Genomic DNA, 17,180 nt, shown 5'->3' with positions numbered 1-17,180 from the left:
TTTGATATTTTTGTTTTATTTAAATTTCAATATAACTTGTTTTGAGCTGTTTGAGACCGGCTGAGTTTAAGATCTCAGTAATTAAGCTGAAGAAATCGGGGTGCTGTTCGAGAATTCAATGTTGATGAACGGTGCATACGGAGGAAGTATTGTCTCAACTACCCAAGACTAAGCGTGCTCAACGTAATAGCACTGTTGGGTGGCCAGTGCTGGAGGATAACCAGATGGCATGAATTAAAGAGTAGAGGAGGGCCAAAGAGTTGTCCCTCTCTACAGTGTGGATTCGTATATGGTTTGCGAATGGCGAATTTGTTTGCCAGCCAGATGGGTACTCTAGATTTCACAGGAGGACCGAATAGCTGTTTCAGGATTATGAAGCGAAAGAATTTGTCTGTGCGCCAAAAAAGGGTTAAAAAAGGAATAAAAGGAAAAGGAATAAAAGGAAAAGGGAAAAATAGAAAAAAGGGTTCTTTCTTAACTTTTGATATTAAAAAAAATTTGAGGAACATAGCCCGAAACACATCAATTAATAAACATGGACGAGGTTCCGCTTTCCTTTGACTGCCCTCCCACCAGGACTGTGGATAAAACAGGGGCAAAATCCGGAGCCATAGAGACCATGATAAAATGTCCTTTACCTGTGTGCTAGGATGTTCCGTAATGGGGGAGAAGCTTACAGCGTTGCAAATCTTCAAGAGATAAACTATACCAAAAGGTGATTTTCCTAAAGACATAATAATTAGAACAAGTGAAAAGGGGCTGTGTGCAAGGATATAATGCTGCAGTGGCTGTATTTGGTGTATAGGAAGCGTAAAGGTGCTTTTCTTCCAGCCATGCGGTTTACTGATCCTCGACTCACCACGATCCCATAAAGAAGAATCTATTAAAGATTTGTGTGGAAAATTCCCCCCCCAAAGAACTTGCTGTCATTGACGGTGGCCTAACGAAGATACTTCAACCTCTTGACCAGACTTTCAAAGGGGTTTTCAAGCAAGGAGTAAGGCGGCAGTGGGAGAATCCGATGGAGCGTGGTATCCACTCCTACACTATATCCGGACTGCAGATTGTGAAAGTTAGGAGGATGTCGCCGCATGGGTGACCCAAGCTTGGAAAGCTGTTAAAAAAAAGAAGCTGTGATAAATGGTTTCAAAAAAGTTGATCATCCCAGGACAAAATAAAACTGATGCTTAAAATCTTAGTGATGTTATTTTACTCACGATATCTTCACTTCCGTATAAAAAAAAAAAAAGAAAGAATGTTTTTTTTTATCCATTAAAGAAAAAGTGGAATTGCTGAGAAAATTAGACATGGGCACTTCAGTATCTAAGTTGTATGAGGAATATAAAATAGAAAAGTCTACTGTGTACGATACCAAAAAACAGAAAAAGAAACAGTTTGACGATTTTTCAAACTGACATACCTCTTGCAATGAAAGATCGGAAATATATTCGAAATGCCAAAAACGAGGATCATGATAAAGTTATGATTCAGTGGGTATGACAATGCTGTAGTGAAGGCATACCGTTAACAGGACCAACGTTAATGGCCCAAGCAAAGATTTTTCATGAAGAAATGGGCAATCAAGAGGAGTGCAGCTACAGTACTGGATGGTTAAAAAACTTTAAATGACTATTATGGCATGTGCAAAGGCAGCGGGTACGCACAAATGCAAATTATTTGCAATCGGGGAAAGTGCTTGCCCTTGCGTCCCAAAGGAATTTAAAATGTTACCCGTCAATTATAAATCCAATCAAAAAGCATGGATGATACAGCAACTCATAGAAGAATAGCTGGATAACTATTTTGTGCCGCAAGTAAGAAAACATTTTCTATCGATTAGCTTGGAAGAGAAAAAGCCACTTCTAATCCTTTACATTTGCTCTGCCCACAAAATACCATTAATAATGGAAAGGGCATATGTTTCCGTTGTATTTTTACCACCTAACTGCTTTCAATTTTGCAGCCTATGGATAACGGTATAATGAGGTCCTTCAAGTTCAAATACAAAACTCAATTCCTAAGGTCGATGCTGGTCAAATATTACAAGATTTTGTGAAGTTTTATTCCATAAAGACTGCAATAAGGAACATAGCAAAAGTGTAGGAAGAAGTCGACCAGAAAACCCTTAAAAATGCTTGGAAGGACATTTGGCCATCAACTTTTTTTTTTTTTTTTTTTGGTAATGATGAGGACGAGCTTGTCATTGTTTCCAAACAAAAAGAAAGATAGCGTGAAAGAATTATTACAATACATCAAAAGTTATTGTGACAGTGAAAAGTTGGATGAAGATGCCCCAACTGTGCCTCAATTAACAGACGAGGAAATCAAAAATATAGCTTGAACAAACAGGACAGTGATACTGAAAGTGTGGACAGCGAAGAAGAACCAGCAGAAGAACGGATTTCTACTGACAATCTAGTTATGCATTTGAAAAATGGTATTAAATGACTAGAACAAAGAGACTTCATTACCGATCAAGAAATCATGTCGAAAGTTCGAAGAAGAGGAAGCATAATTCCGTTTCAATTTTAATGTCATTTCAATTTTAATTTCATTAATAAGTCAATGTGGAAATATGACTCTGGAACTTCAGTGGCTAATATTTGCATAGAATATGAACTCGATAAATCCACTATTTATGATTTAATTAAACAGAAGGAAAAAGTACAGCAGTTTTTCACAAAAAGTAATATACCTTTAGAGATGGATAAAAGAAAAACGATATGCAATGATAACAACGAAGATTTGAATAATATAATGGGTACAACAATGAAGAAGTGCGAAAGTGCCTTTGACTGGCGCAATTATTGTGGCATAGACGAGGCTCTACCACAAAGACTTGAGTATAGAAACGCCTTTTGATAATTCTTCAGGATGGTTCGATAGGTTTAAAAAACGGAATAGAATAATTAAGAATTTGAGGGGGAAAGGCATTATCTGACGTTGAAGCTGCCAAATTTGTTGCTGAAAATTATTTATCTTTCAATCAAATATATAATGCTGATGAAGCTGCTCTTCTCTGCCACTATATTCCAAGAAAAACCATAGCCACCGCAGATGAAAGCAATCCATCCGAAGTGAAAGATATAAAGTAGAGGCTGTGTTGGCTCGTGCTAATGCTTCTGGATCTTATTGCCACAAGCTGATGGTAATCAGCAAAAGAGCGAGACCTCGAGTATTGAAAAACATTCAGTCTACCTGTTGTGTACAAAGCAAACAAACCTGCATGGATTACGCAAGAATTGACTGAAGAGTGGCTTAACAATAATTTTGTTCCGAAAGCTTGAGCTCATTGCAATGCTGCTGGGCTTCTGAGCGATACTTAGATTATCCTTGTCTTAGATAATTGTACAGCGCATCCTTTAGCTGAAATTTCATCTAAATCAGGAGTTCGGGTAATGTACTTACCACCAAATTTTACTTCGCTTATTCAATTGATGAATAAAGGAATATTAAGATTCTTAAAATGTAAATATAAAAAAGACATTTTGGAGAAAAATGCTACGTTCTATCAATCAGAGCAAGATCACAGAATTTTTAAAAGAGTTTGACATAAAAGATTCTCTTTACTGTGTCGCAAATATATGGAATGTTACGCCTGAAACTTTGCGACATGGTTGGCAGAATCTGCTACCTTTTCTACAATGTTCTTTAAAAATGATTTTGAAGAATTAAAATTTTCAAAAGTTCAAAATTTAAAACTTGAAATCAATGAACTTCTCAAGGAGGTAATGAGTTACAATAACGAAATAAAAAAGGCCAGTTTTGAGTAATGACCATAAACAAAACGACAGCGATACAGAAATGGATACTCCAAAGAAAGAAAGATCAGTTTCGCTGGATGAAATGTTAAGAAATATGGACAGTGTTCTTAAAGGTTTGGAGCAAAGAGACATTGTTGATGAACATGAGTTAATGTTACTCTGTAAAGTGAAAGAAAAAATAAGTAATCATAGAATGAAATCTATGAAACAACTTACAATTTTTTACATGTTTAAGAAATAATTTAGTTAACATATAATTGTGTTGATATAAATATATTATTATTTTAAGCTACTTTTCGTCTCTGTTTCATTTTTAATGTCTCTATCTATTGTTTAAAGCGTATAGAGCATTTCCATGTAAAAGTGGACATGAGGGTTGAAATTTCAATGTCTTAATTGTAACATATAATATATCAAATTAAAGGTAAATGAATGAGGTTTTGAGGATCGTGAAGTGATACTTCAAGTGGACTTTGCTGAGAACTACAGTAGAGTGTCTCAGGATGAAATCCAAAGTGCGCACTGGACTCATCCACAAATTACGATATTCACATGCTGTGCATGGCTAAAAGATATTATTCGATCTTTTGTGGTAGTAAGCAACGAACTTCAGCATGATAAATATGCTGTATGGGCATTTTTAAATGCTATTTTATCGGATTTAAAAATTTAGTATCCTCAGCTACGAAGAACAAAGATTTTTTTCGATGCCTGCGAGGCACAATTCAAAAATAAGTATACAATTTTGAACTTGTGCTTCTTTCAGGAAAATTTTCAATTAAATTGTGAGTGGAACTTCTTTGCTACTTCCCATGGAAAAGATGCAGTAGATGGCATTGGAGGGCTAATAAAGTCAAAAGTTTGGCATCAGGTAAAATCCAAGAAAGTAGTGGTAAACTCCGCTCTGGATTTCTTCAACTGCATTATGAACGTAAGTTGTGCAATTAAACCATTGTATGTGACATCCAATCAAATATTGCTAATCAAATATCTCTTTACCATTTTCAAGTGAGCAACGCTACAAATCTGTTAATTGGAAGGACTGCAAAATCTAATTCAAAAAAAGTACTACTACTGTAAAAGTTCACTGCTACTCAAGAAGTAGATCCATCACCCACTCAGATCATGCAGACAACCGACCTTGTAAGAGACTATGTTTTAGTATCATTTTCTACTGCAGTTAGTAGCAAAAAGAACACAATTAGTAACTTTTATTATGCTACAATTTTAGGCATAAATTCCAAAAAAGAAGAAGTGAGCTTAAAATATATGCATACTAGTGGACCCCATTGGATTTGGCCCTAAAAATAAGACATTTCGACTGAAAACTTATCTGTAATAAATAAGAAAGTTTCTCCACTGACCCTTGTAACAAATAGAGGCCATTATGAGTTTTTAATTGTTTTATATGTAATTATGAAATTTATTTCCAATAAAATTTAATTACATATTTTCTATTGTCAAGAAGTTAATCCTTTATGACTATGAATATACTTAAGTTAATAAAAAAAAGCTAAGCAATCTTTTAATGTAAAATAAAAATTTAACAATAAATAGATCCTACCCAAGTTGTTGATTGACACAAACAAAATGATCGACTTGAGATGTACAGCTATCATACTGTAAACAGCCAACAGTTTTTAGGTATACATATTTGTCGTCTCTTGTGCGCAAACGATATACTATCATGCCAGTACCTTTATCACTAGAAAACACTAAAAAGGAAAAGAAAGTAATTCTATATAATTGAAAGCTTATTTTGTCTTTTATCTTAAGAAAATATTACTTCTATGCATTACAGTACTTTAAAAATAAAAACATTATAAAGCAAATTATTTTCCTTAGAGTAGAATTTAAAATAATAAATATCTAATAAACCTTTCATTGGCCTAAAAACTTTCATATTGGGCGAATACAATATTCCTTCAATAACTGATTTTTATTTTAAAACATCACTGAAGGATTAGTACTATTGACTTATATCATTAAATGAACATAGATAAAAATCTTTGATGTTTTATTTTGCACTTAAAAAAATCATACATATAATTTATTATCCTTAACCACTTCCTTTACCTATTTTTTTTAAAAGTAAAAAATTAACTTATATTTTTTTTTTTTTTATTCATGACCAAGTAACATACAAGTATTCATACAAGTAACAAAAACAAAACTTAATACACAAGCTTTAAGTTAAAAATTTAATTTTTTTATGTTTAAAAAACCATCAATTTACTATCCTGGATTATCTAGGGTACATGAAAAAAGTTAAATATTAGTCTTTGATAGTTTTTAAAACAAGGGACAAAAGTGATACCGTAATTTATGGAAGAAACACCAAGGCGTTTACGAGTTTAAAAGTTTTAAAATTTTAAGAGCAGTGTTTACTATATTTTAAAAATAAATTTTACATTTTTCAAAGAGAAAATAAAAATTTTAATAAAAATAGTTGCAAATTATAGCAGAAGATGGTGCCACTATTGCTAACCCACCACCCCTTAAAGAAAGTGGGTTGATCTCTATCTAGTTCTGGTCAAACCACGTGGTTGATAGATCTTTCACATTTTTTCTCATTTTGTTACAACCTGCTTTGCATAGTGTAGAGAAATTAAATTGCGGAAAGTTTTCTTTTTAATATTTGATAATATTTTTTCATACTATAATATAATATCCTAAAAGACATATGAGTTATACAGCTGCTTTCAAACTGTTAGTTATTGAACAAGCTGAAAGTATAGGAAATTGTGCAGCAGCGTGAGAATTTGAAGTAGATGAGAGATGCATTCGCCGATGGCTGTCGGAAAAAGAAAGCCTAGAAAACATGCCGAAAATGAAAAGGGCAAGACAAAGTGGAACTGTGCGCTGGCCTGAGCTAGAAGATGTTTTAGAAAAGTGGATTTTTGAACAACACAAGATGGATTTTGAACGCTTCATGTATCCACCATTAAAATTCGTCTACAAGCCAAAAAGATATCTGCAAACATAGGAATTTCCAATTTCAACGGCAATCCAAATTGGTGTCATCGGTTCATGACAAGAAAGAAATTATCTGTGCAAAGAAATACAACGATTGGCCAAAGTCTTCCAGATGACTGAAAAGAAAAAAAAAGAATCCTTTTTGAATTATATTAAGGATTTAAGAGCTCAGAAAAGAATTAAAGAATACCAAATCGTCAAGATGGACGAAGTTCCGTCGAGGTGCGATTGCCCACCCAACCGAGCAGTAAATAAAACCGGTGATAAAACAGTTTCAATTGCTACATCTGGTCACGAAAAAACATCCCTCACTTGTGTGCTTGCCTGTGCTGCTAATGGCGAAAAATTAAAACCGATGCTGATTTTTAAGCGGAAAACGTTGCCTAAGGAAATTTTCCCAAGTGACGTCGTCAGAAAATGCAACGAGAAGGGCTAGATGTGCGAGAAAATAATGCTCGACTGGATTAATGAAGTCTGGCGTAAAAGAAAAGGGTCATTTTCCCAGCCAAGTGGCATTCTTGTGATGGATTCAATGCAGGCACATTTGCTGGACTCGATGAAAAAGGAAGAAAAAAAGCTTCAGCTTCTTTAGCTGTTATCCTAGGTGAGCTAACAAAAATACTCCAGCCGCTGGATTTAACAGTAAATAGAAGTTTCAAAAGCCACATGAGAAAACTTTGGGAGGCATGGATGGCTGGCGAAAATCACTCGTACACAAAAAACGGAAATTTGAAAAGAGCTTCATATGGAGAAGTAGCTCGATGGGTTTCAGAAGCTTGGAAAGCAATTTCTCCGGACACTATAAAAATAGGTTTTAATTTAAAGGGTTTGAGTGAACCTAAATTTTAAGTGGATGCGACCCACTTTAAAAAACGTGCTAAGTGAATGTGACCCACTTAAGTTGTAAAATGTAGATATGTTGCAATGTAAGTCAGTTATATAATCTTAACCTAGAGATGGCACCACCAGCAATTACCGATTGTAAAAATATTATTTTGAGCAGTTTGTCCTAAGTGTTTAATAACAGATTCTTGCTTTTGTTAGACTACACATTTTATACTTTAATTTATATTTTAATTTTAGTAATATTTATAAAGCATTAATTTAATATATTTAATTTTTTCCGCTACATCATTGTTACGGGTGCCACTTATAAACTAATATCTTCTTAGTTAAATAAAAGAGGTATATTTCCAAAAAATAAATAAAATTTAAAAAAAATAATTATAAAATGTAAATATGTAGTAATGTAAAAAAATCATTTATATTAAATTAATATAAATGTAGTTACTTAAATTTTTTATCTAAAGATGCCGATTGTAACATGTTGTTCTGAGCAGTTTGTCCAAAATATACAATAACAGATTACATTCTTGAATTTATTGTAATTATATATTTATAAATTTTAATTTAAAACATTAGTAGTATTTATGAGGAATTAATGTTACATACTCATTTCTGCTGCTAAATTGTTATTATGGGTGCGGCGTTTACCATGATTTTTTCTTCTTTTAAGTCTCATTATCGCGAGTGCGGCGTTTACAATAGGTGCGGCGTTTCTTCCAAAAATTACGGTACTTTACAAATGCTAGTGAAGTGATACACCACTTTTTTTATATTTACAATCACACAAACTCGTGTGTAGTCCCACAATTAACTACGAAACTCTCAAACAAAACTTGACATGACTCCAATTACAGCAGAGTAAAAACGTAATAAAACAAATGACAAATTCTTCTATGCCTGAGTAACCTCAGGATAATAAGGGAAGTGGTTAAAAAAAAATGCCTGGATACTAGTCTATTTGTTTTACTTATAATATGACATGAAACAAATTTGATTTTAATTATTTGTTCTTAATAAAATCAAAACTGAAACATCAAATGATTAAATATTAAAAAACATCATTATTTCAAGCACTTACTGTATTTCTGATTTAGTTTTGTCATTTTTTCCCCCTTCAGTTTTTGAGGTAATGTGGAAAACAGCAGGTGGGGGGTAATGCCTGCCGCAAGCAGTGCCCTCTGGATACCCCTCACTGGGAAACTAAATGGCAGGCAACCAACATGATGAGCGAAAGTAAAGCTTTGGATATGGCATCATCCGTCGCGCCGGTTAACAAGGGATGCGTTCAGGAATTAGGCAGAGGTTCTTGTTCAAAAAGTTCTTTTATAATCTCCAGTATCACATGGTAAGCCCTCGGGTGAGCCCAGTGCTAATACCGCTGCTTTGCAGTCTACTTCGAAATCTGGTGAGGTGTCCAAAGGCACAGGCCCTTCCTCTGTAGGAGTCTCTGGTCTCCAGACGCACTCAGGAGACAGTGTGTCTGGCGCCACTGGATTGTCCAAGAGCCGGAAAAAGAAGTTAAGGAAAATGAGGGCCATTGCGGCGAGTGGCGGAGCGAAGAGACCTAGGTCTTCTGATGCAACTCCCTCCCCCAATGTGCCAACCCAAAAAGGAAAGAAGCCCAGGAAGGATGTTGTTCCTTGGAGGAAAGCCCAATCCAGCGAAGTGATTTGAAATATCTTCTCAGGGGTCGTATTTTGGCGAGGAATGATTAAGATTCCCAGGTTTAATTTAACAAACACACAGGTATAACTTTTCCTAACTGACTTAACACCATTTTTATGTATCCTTTCAAAAGAATGAAAGACTTCTGATCTGAAATATCGCAGCACTACAAAGCACAAAACTGAGTTTCTGGAACAGTAAGAAACAAACGCCAAACTTTTACACAGGAAAACTATCAACAAAGAACTTCATGTTTCAAAAAGAAAAATTTAAAATATTACTCAAATTAGATACTTTAGTATGAATTAAGCTATCATATACTTTGTAAATGCAAAATTTTGTAAATGATTAGTTAGTTAAAAAGCTATATTATTAAATTATTTATAAATGTTTTTTCTTTCGGTTCAATAGACCTTTTAAAATATTGAAGAAAAAAGTAAAGTAGCTGATCTGGAGGAAAGTTTTGAGGGCTGTATGCAAGTTATGCACGGGTTCTCCAAATCATACATTTATAATGATAAAAGGCATAGAAAATACTTTGTAGGCCTGAGATTAGGCATTAAAGCCTGTGAGAGGCCAGATTTGTTAATATAAATGATGTGTTATTGTGATAAAAGTTCAGTTTTCTTTTTTTTTATACAAAACTGCAATGGTATATCTGCCCTCTTTTTCAGTTTAAAAAAAAATGAACAAAAAAAATTAAAACAAATTATTGTTAACTTACTGAGATGATGAGCAAATAAAGTAACAGATGTATCTTCAGTGTGAATAAATTTGTAAGCATTAAATCCAGTCACTTCATGAGGCATATGTCCAGTTATAGTAGATATTCTATGAAAGAAAGATAAAATTTAAAAAAAAAAAAAATTAAAGCAATTCATCAATTTAAATAACCCAGATATTAACTAATGTAAATGGCTTTATACTAAAGTTTTATTCATATAAAAATTTCTGTATTTTTCAGCAGAAGCACTGAATGCTTACAAAAAGTAACTTTGAGCTTTACATAAAATTCTTGAATAAAAACCGAAGAGAAAATACTATATACAAACTAGTTTTACTAGTGAAGATGCCGAAAAAGATTATGCATACATGACAATGGTAAAATCCCCAGTTATATATGTGGCTCATCAACAAAACTCAATTAAATCTTGGGTTTCATAGAACAAAAGCTCCGAGTTGACTTTTAAATAAATTTACACATCAACAACACTACCATTGCTTCATTAGATTGCTATTATAAAGTTCATCTAATTTATAAACCGTTGAATGAAGCTACACAAAAGTTTGCTGTTTTCAGAACATTCAAGTATTGATGAAAAAAGTAGTACACTTTTTGGAAAATACGGTGGCATAAAGTATATGGTTGGTTAGTTTATTGGCACAAGAGCCAGAAATGGCTGTACTGCACTAGTCACTAGGTTTAAGAGTTATTGTTTCATTAATTATTTTTTTAGAGTAATGCCATATTTCATGTTTTGTTTTGTTTATTGTTGTTGAACCAATGTTTATTGGCATCCATCAATCTCTGCAACAATCTTCCCTGAAGAGAGCAATTTCTCTCTTAAGAAAGCTAAAAAATACTATTTATTATTCGACGAAGATCAAAAAAAAAAAAAAAAAAAACAATATCTACAGACAGCTTATGAGTTATTGAGTATGACTATCGAAAGTTTAACAAGTACATACTCAACGCATTAGTAGAGCAAAACAAAACTATGTAATTTTGTATGTTATTTTTTAGTTAATCTTTGAAATTTTTTTTTATTTGTCAGGTATTAAAAACAAAAGTTTAATTATTTTTTGTATACATGATTTTCAATTTACATTATTTTCAATGTATATTATTTTATTTAATGCTGCATTATGTTAATTATAATGTTATTAATTTTATTATTGTAGCTTTAAGTATAACTGAAAGTAGTCTATTTTTAAATATACGAATGTTTTAACAAGACTGGAAACTTTAGAAATCATCCCTAATTTGGGAATTTCGGACCTTAGAAAAGTTCCAGAAGAAACTAAGCTATCTCTGAATGGAAATACGTAGATAATAGAATTAGCACAGTATCTCAAAAAATTTTATATTGCAAAAAGTGATATTCATCGTAATGTTCTGTCCATACAAAAACTTCACATCTATAATATAAACTTCAAATGCAGTTGAATAAATATTTTCTTAAACTTGTGATTACAAATTACAGAAATCGATTGAAAGTTGCACAAGTTAGTGATTTAAAATTAAATGGTAAATGTGACTTCACAAAAACCGTTGAAGAGTGGAATAATATGAAAAAGAGACGCATTTTTCTATAAAAGGAAGAAAAAAAAGGAAAAAAACAGTACTGCAATTTCCCAGTTGTCTGATCAAAATTTAGATACGCTATCTTTATCTGAAATACTGTCTGAAATTAATGGATGCTGGCAACTTCAAGTATTGGAGGAACAATGCGAGGAATAAGTATATGTAAAGTACAATCGATATTTCTGGTGCTTCTATAAAATGCAACAGGCAGAAAAATTCGACTCATAGTTTCCTAGTTACCTGTCCAAAATTTAGATAAACTATCTCACTTGAAATTCCATATACAACTTCATGCTCCAAACTTAAATGCAAACAGAAGAAAATTCTTTGTCTAGCATTCCAGGAATTTAAATTCTGGATAATGAAGATGCTATTTCGAATAAGTGCAATTCTTTAGAAACTGAAGGCGAAAAATCTAAAGTAAAAGTACTAAACATAAAACTACTTTTGATCAGAAATGGCTAGAAACTTTACCATGGTTGAGACGTAGTATCAAAAACTTCTGAACTGTTAGCTGCTTATTTTTATTTTTTTTTTTTGCGAGGTGAGCGTCTTTTGTTAAAACACAGTTATCTAAAAGAAAAAACGAGAACAATGACCTCGCAGCGGAGAATTCTTAGTTTGTTGCAGAAAGTGAAATTGCTAAAAAAGTTAGACAGTGGCACACCTGTAAAAATGTTTTGTGCTGGCGTTGGAAGCTCAACGATTTACACCTTGAAAAAACCGAAGGCTGCAATTTTGGATTTTTATGCCAAAAGTGATTCTCCTAAACTAATGAAAGACTGAAAAACTTTGCATCCTTCCAAAAATAAAGATTTGGATGAAGTTTTGATGTAATGGATAAGGCAAAGGCGAACAGACAGGAATCCTTTAAATCGGACAATTATAATGGAACAAGCAAAATCAAAAGAGTTTCATAAACTCTTAGAACTGGAGACTGAATATTATCATTCTTCGGGATGGTTTAACAAATTTAAGAAGCGGCACGGACTTAAAATTATAAGCATTTCTGGTGATAAAGCGTCGGCAGATATTGAAAATGCAGAATTGTTTGTAGAGGAATTTACGAACATTATGTCTGAAGAAAGGTACTCTGTAGATTTAGTCTACAATGCCGAATTAACTGGGTTGTTCTGAAAATACATTACTAGAAAAACGCATTTTGCATCAGAAGAAAGTGTCCCTTCTGGAGTGAAAGATTGCAAAGAACGAATTACTGTTCTTGGACATAGCAATGTGACAGGTACACATAAGTGAAAATTACTAGTTGTGAGTAAAAGTGCTAACCCTAGAGTCCTAAAAAATACTAAGATATTGCCCGTTATTTATACGAGCAATAAACATTAAGAAAACTTCCTTGTCTTATGTAATTGAGACAAGAGTTCAGACCGCTTATTCAAGATCGTTTAGATGGGAAGAAAGTTCGGGAGAAATTGGTTCAACAATTTGAACCAAAAAGAAGAGCTATACTCATTCAGATACTTGGAGTTTTTTGGTATAAAGTATCAAACAAATGACACCTGATCATTTGCTGTCCTGTATGGGGCTAGAGAAGAAATTTATCTTGGAGAGTCTGGAGATGGTATATGATTTTTCTGTCGGTGAACGGTCTTCTGGTCTTGTTCTGGGCCATGTGGAAAGTAACAACAAATGAAAGCATAGGAATTTTTATTGCTAGACATAAAACAGCAGTGAAAAAGCTTAGTGAAGAGGGTCATGAATTGGATCAATTGTTTCAAGGCTTCCAAGCAATAAGGCATCTACCACAAGAATTCTCCGGTATAGTTCAGTTGATTTATCATTGGAAAGATGAAGATTTCCGGATCTTCATTTCCATCTCGGGACTTTTAACAACTGAGAAAGCTATTCAATTAGCAAAGGCATGGGGACAAGAATTTTGAAGAAGCAGTGGATCGCTTGATAAGATTAAGAAAAAAAATTTATGGTAAAAGTTATATTGAATGAAAGTAATGACGTCAATGATAAAGATGGCGAAAGTTGGATTACAAACCCTAGCGATTTCAAAGTTGTCAAAGACAGGTTGACGCTGTAGGTTTGCACAAATTAAAACTTACTGTTCTTTGTTTCAATAAATGTTTTTTTTTCTTATTATATGATTAAACATATGCAATTACTTAATTGTTTTTATCTTCTTTTTAAAACTATTTCCAAAATTTTCTTTTAAGTTGGGTTTTATAAACAATAAAAAACGGCATTATGTTGTGATTCAAAAAACTGGAAAATCAGTTACAACATTTAACATAACGTAAGTTCGAAGTTACAACATTTTCCTGGAGAGTAACATACCTCTTTTATAACCTATCACCTCATACCTCTTTTATTACCTATCACCTTCTTAACAAGTGCATATTTAGATTAATAAGTTTCTTTTTTACTGTTTACCCTTGTATAAATAAGTGATTTATTGAGTTTTTTAATCATTGGTTTTGTTTTAAATTAGTTAATTTGGGAACATTAATTATCAAAAAATAAACATGTGAATGTTGTATTTTTTTAAACTTGTTTTTCTTGTCTAAACTTGCAAATGTTTTTATCTTTTTTAATGTTATTTTTCTACTTTTGTTTTTTAATTTAAGAGATCTTTGCTTCTTTTTTTCTTATTTTAAAATGTGTTTAACTTTTTCTTGTAATTTGGGTCTGATATAACATAGGTACTTTTGGGCCGATCCAAAAACAGGGAAATTCAGACATTCGGGATAGCGATAGTCGGTTAATTGGTTCTCTATTGTAATTGAATAATATACACTAATATTATATTACAAAGACAGTACTGAACTATTTATAATTTTTGAAGTTCAACTGTTGTATGTAAAGCAAAATTAAAGAAATTAACATTTTAAATGGTGTATTTTAATTCTTATTTGCCTAGAAAGAATCATTTTTAATTTAATTATTTTTAGATTATACCTGTTTAAAAGCTGAATTTTTTTTCATAAATAGTAAAAATCTGCAGTGAAACCTGCAGTATTATAAACATGTTTTTATTACATTTCTACATTTTTCACTATTTGTAGTGCTTTTTCTTTCTGTATTTTTGAGATTCGACTGATATTAATTGGGCAGTGTAATCAATAATAAAAATATTTAAAAATTTTGCTTTAATAAATTATAAAAATAACTTATTAGCTAAATTAGTAATTCTGTCATAATTTAATAAAAATATTATACTATTTTTGACATTTATGTTATAATTATTATTTTTTTAAAAAATGTTCAGCATTATTCAATTATAACTGCTACAAAATATTCTGTGTATTTAGACAAATGAGGGAAAATAATTAAATAGGGAAAATTGCAATACATAAAAAGAAGTTGAGAACTATAATTTTAGTTTAATAATTACTATTACTACTAAAAAATTGAAACAAAATGTTGGAGTCTCTGAAAAATTACATACATATTTTTATTATTGATGTTATTTTTAATTTCTTTTTTGTACTTATTTTTCAGATCTGAAGAAACAGGTTGAAGAATTAAAGGCAGTAAAACCTCAGAGTTCATCTCCTCTGCACAAGTCTACGTTGGTGCCCTCTCTCTCTTTAACAGATGAAGAAAAGTCTGATCTTTTATCTTCTGCACGTACAGTTGATGCCCTATTGAAATGGGTGCCTGATGGAATGTTTTTAAAAAGTGACAATGGTCTGTTTTGCAAAGCTTGTGGCACTACACTCAACTATGATTTTATAAATGAGGGAGCCATTTTTGATAATGATTTATTGCCAGACTCATTTCGTCATCTGAAATATGATTTAAAGCGCCATCTTCCTTCAAAAATGCATGAAAGTAAAAGTAAAGATCTAAAAATTAAGGAAGAAAGAGAAAAAGAATTAAATGAAATCGGCAAGCAAGTATCTTTGAATTGTGCAGCAGCTGCATATTTGACATATAAATTGGATACATCTTATTTAAGTTACGAAAGCATTATAGCTGAATTCTATAACTGTGGACTAACAGTAGGGCAAAAAAAACATTCAAAAGAATTCCCTCGTTTGTTTCTGCCACATATATGTTCAACTTTAAGAAGTTTGATTTTGTCATACATTGTTAATGAGAGTCTACCAATTGGTATTATTGCAGATAAAATGACCGTGAACCACCGAACACGCCATATTGTAGGGATTCGAATTCCTATTCTTGATGTTAATAATTCTCACATGTTTTCTAGCATATACATCGAGCATCACTTCTGTTCAGATGTAACTGGGAAAGGGTTATGTGAAAGTATTTTAAAATCTCTTGAAAAGTTTGGCTTAACCTTGCCATATTTAAGGAAACATCTTGTTGGCCTTGCAGTGGATGGACAGTACATCCAGTTAAATGTCGGAGAGCATCTGAAGAAAAAACTTGTTCTTACAAAAGATATGCTTGTCTCTTGGGATCCCATGCATAGATTAGAACTATTGCAAACACATGCTAATATTCCGCATACTATACAAGAAGCAGTAACATTGGTCAATAATTGCATGAAAGAATTCATGTGGGGAAAAGCATATGAATTGCTTTTACAAAGTGCAGATGATACTGGAGCCTCATTTTATAAACCCAAAATTTTTAAAACCTTAAAGTTTGTCTCCCATTCCAAAGAAGTTTTCAACACTTTCATCAATGATTACAAAGCCCTTGTTGCTGCCTGTGAAACAAGTGGAAATGATAGCCTCAGAGACAAATTGTTGTGTAAAAGAAACTTATTCCGTATTCTTTTATTTTCAGATGTAATTTCATTATTAGCATGTACATCAAAACTGGTTCAGACTTCTGATCTTTTACCATGGGAATATGCAGACCACATCACTAACCTGAAATCTTCATTGCAGATTGTAAAAGAGCATTTTATCCTCATTGCAAATGAAGAAAGCATGAAAGAATTCCAAGATATGGTGAAGTCATTGCCTTCTTCATTGCTTAAAAATACAAAGAGTGCATCAGAAATGTTTGGCCAAGAAAGTATGTTTCAAAGAGTTCCTCTGCCAGATTTGCCTGTTAGCTCCAAAAAATTACGCTCCGTCTTAAATAATTCTGAGCTTTCTATATTTTCCTCGGATGCAATGCAAATCATAATCTACATTGATTCCTTGTTGGAGCAGCATAAAATATATTTTGGAAAAGAGGAAAATGTGGATATTGTCATTAAACAAATGAAAATTCTCTTTAGCTTTGACCACTTGCTGTTTCCCAAGAATGATGTTGCTTTTGAAGAGGAACATTTCAGCACATTTATAAGTAATGTCCCTCTCCCATATCTTTGCCATTCTGAGGAGGATATTAATGAATTAGCTTTTGGCTATACTATTTTTCTAAAATGGGTACATAAATTTTCAGCTGACAGCAGAAAAAATTAATTACAATTTTCATCAAGCGAGCTTCTAAAGCAAGCAGTAAAAGAATTGAAATCAGAAATTCCCAATTTTATAAAGTTTATCTTATTAATATTTTCAATTCCTATTTCAGAAGCGATCTGTGAATCGTGGGGATCAATGATTGACAGAATTGTTTCAAAAAGACCAAATGCTTATGATGGAGATGAAGAAGTTGTTGGTACAACAGATCAGCGAATGTTTGTCTTCGCAAATGGTGCACCACCTGGACACTTGTCACTGCGAAAG

At 32.6% G+C, this 17,180-nt stretch overlaps 1 protein-coding gene across 5 annotated transcripts in view; it reads right to left on the bottom strand.

The window, feature by feature from the left end:
- LOC122268406 (basic helix-loop-helix ARNT-like protein 2) overlaps window positions 1–17,180 on the bottom strand; it is a 69,569-nt gene that overhangs the window by 32,752 nt on the left and 19,637 nt on the right. For all 5 annotated transcript variants that reach the window (XM_087151997.1, XM_087151998.1, XM_087151996.1 and 2 more), the window contains exons 9-10: window positions 9,976–10,082; window positions 5,329–5,479 (exon numbers count right to left, since the gene is read on the bottom strand). In XM_087151997.1, coding sequence (XP_087008123.1) covers window positions 5,329–5,479; window positions 9,976–10,082 — 258 coding nt within the window. The remainder of the gene's footprint in view (window positions 1–5,328; window positions 5,480–9,975; window positions 10,083–17,180) is intronic.

The sequence above is a fragment of the Parasteatoda tepidariorum genome, chromosome 9 (assembly GCF_982258835.1).
Source record: "Parasteatoda tepidariorum strain Cologne lab strain chromosome 9, Ptep-v5.0, whole genome shotgun sequence".
NCBI lineage: Eukaryota > Metazoa > Arthropoda > Arachnida > Araneae > Theridiidae > Parasteatoda > Parasteatoda tepidariorum.
The sequence above is the reverse complement of the archived record's forward strand: the minus strand, read 5'-3'. Positions and strand labels throughout refer to the sequence as shown.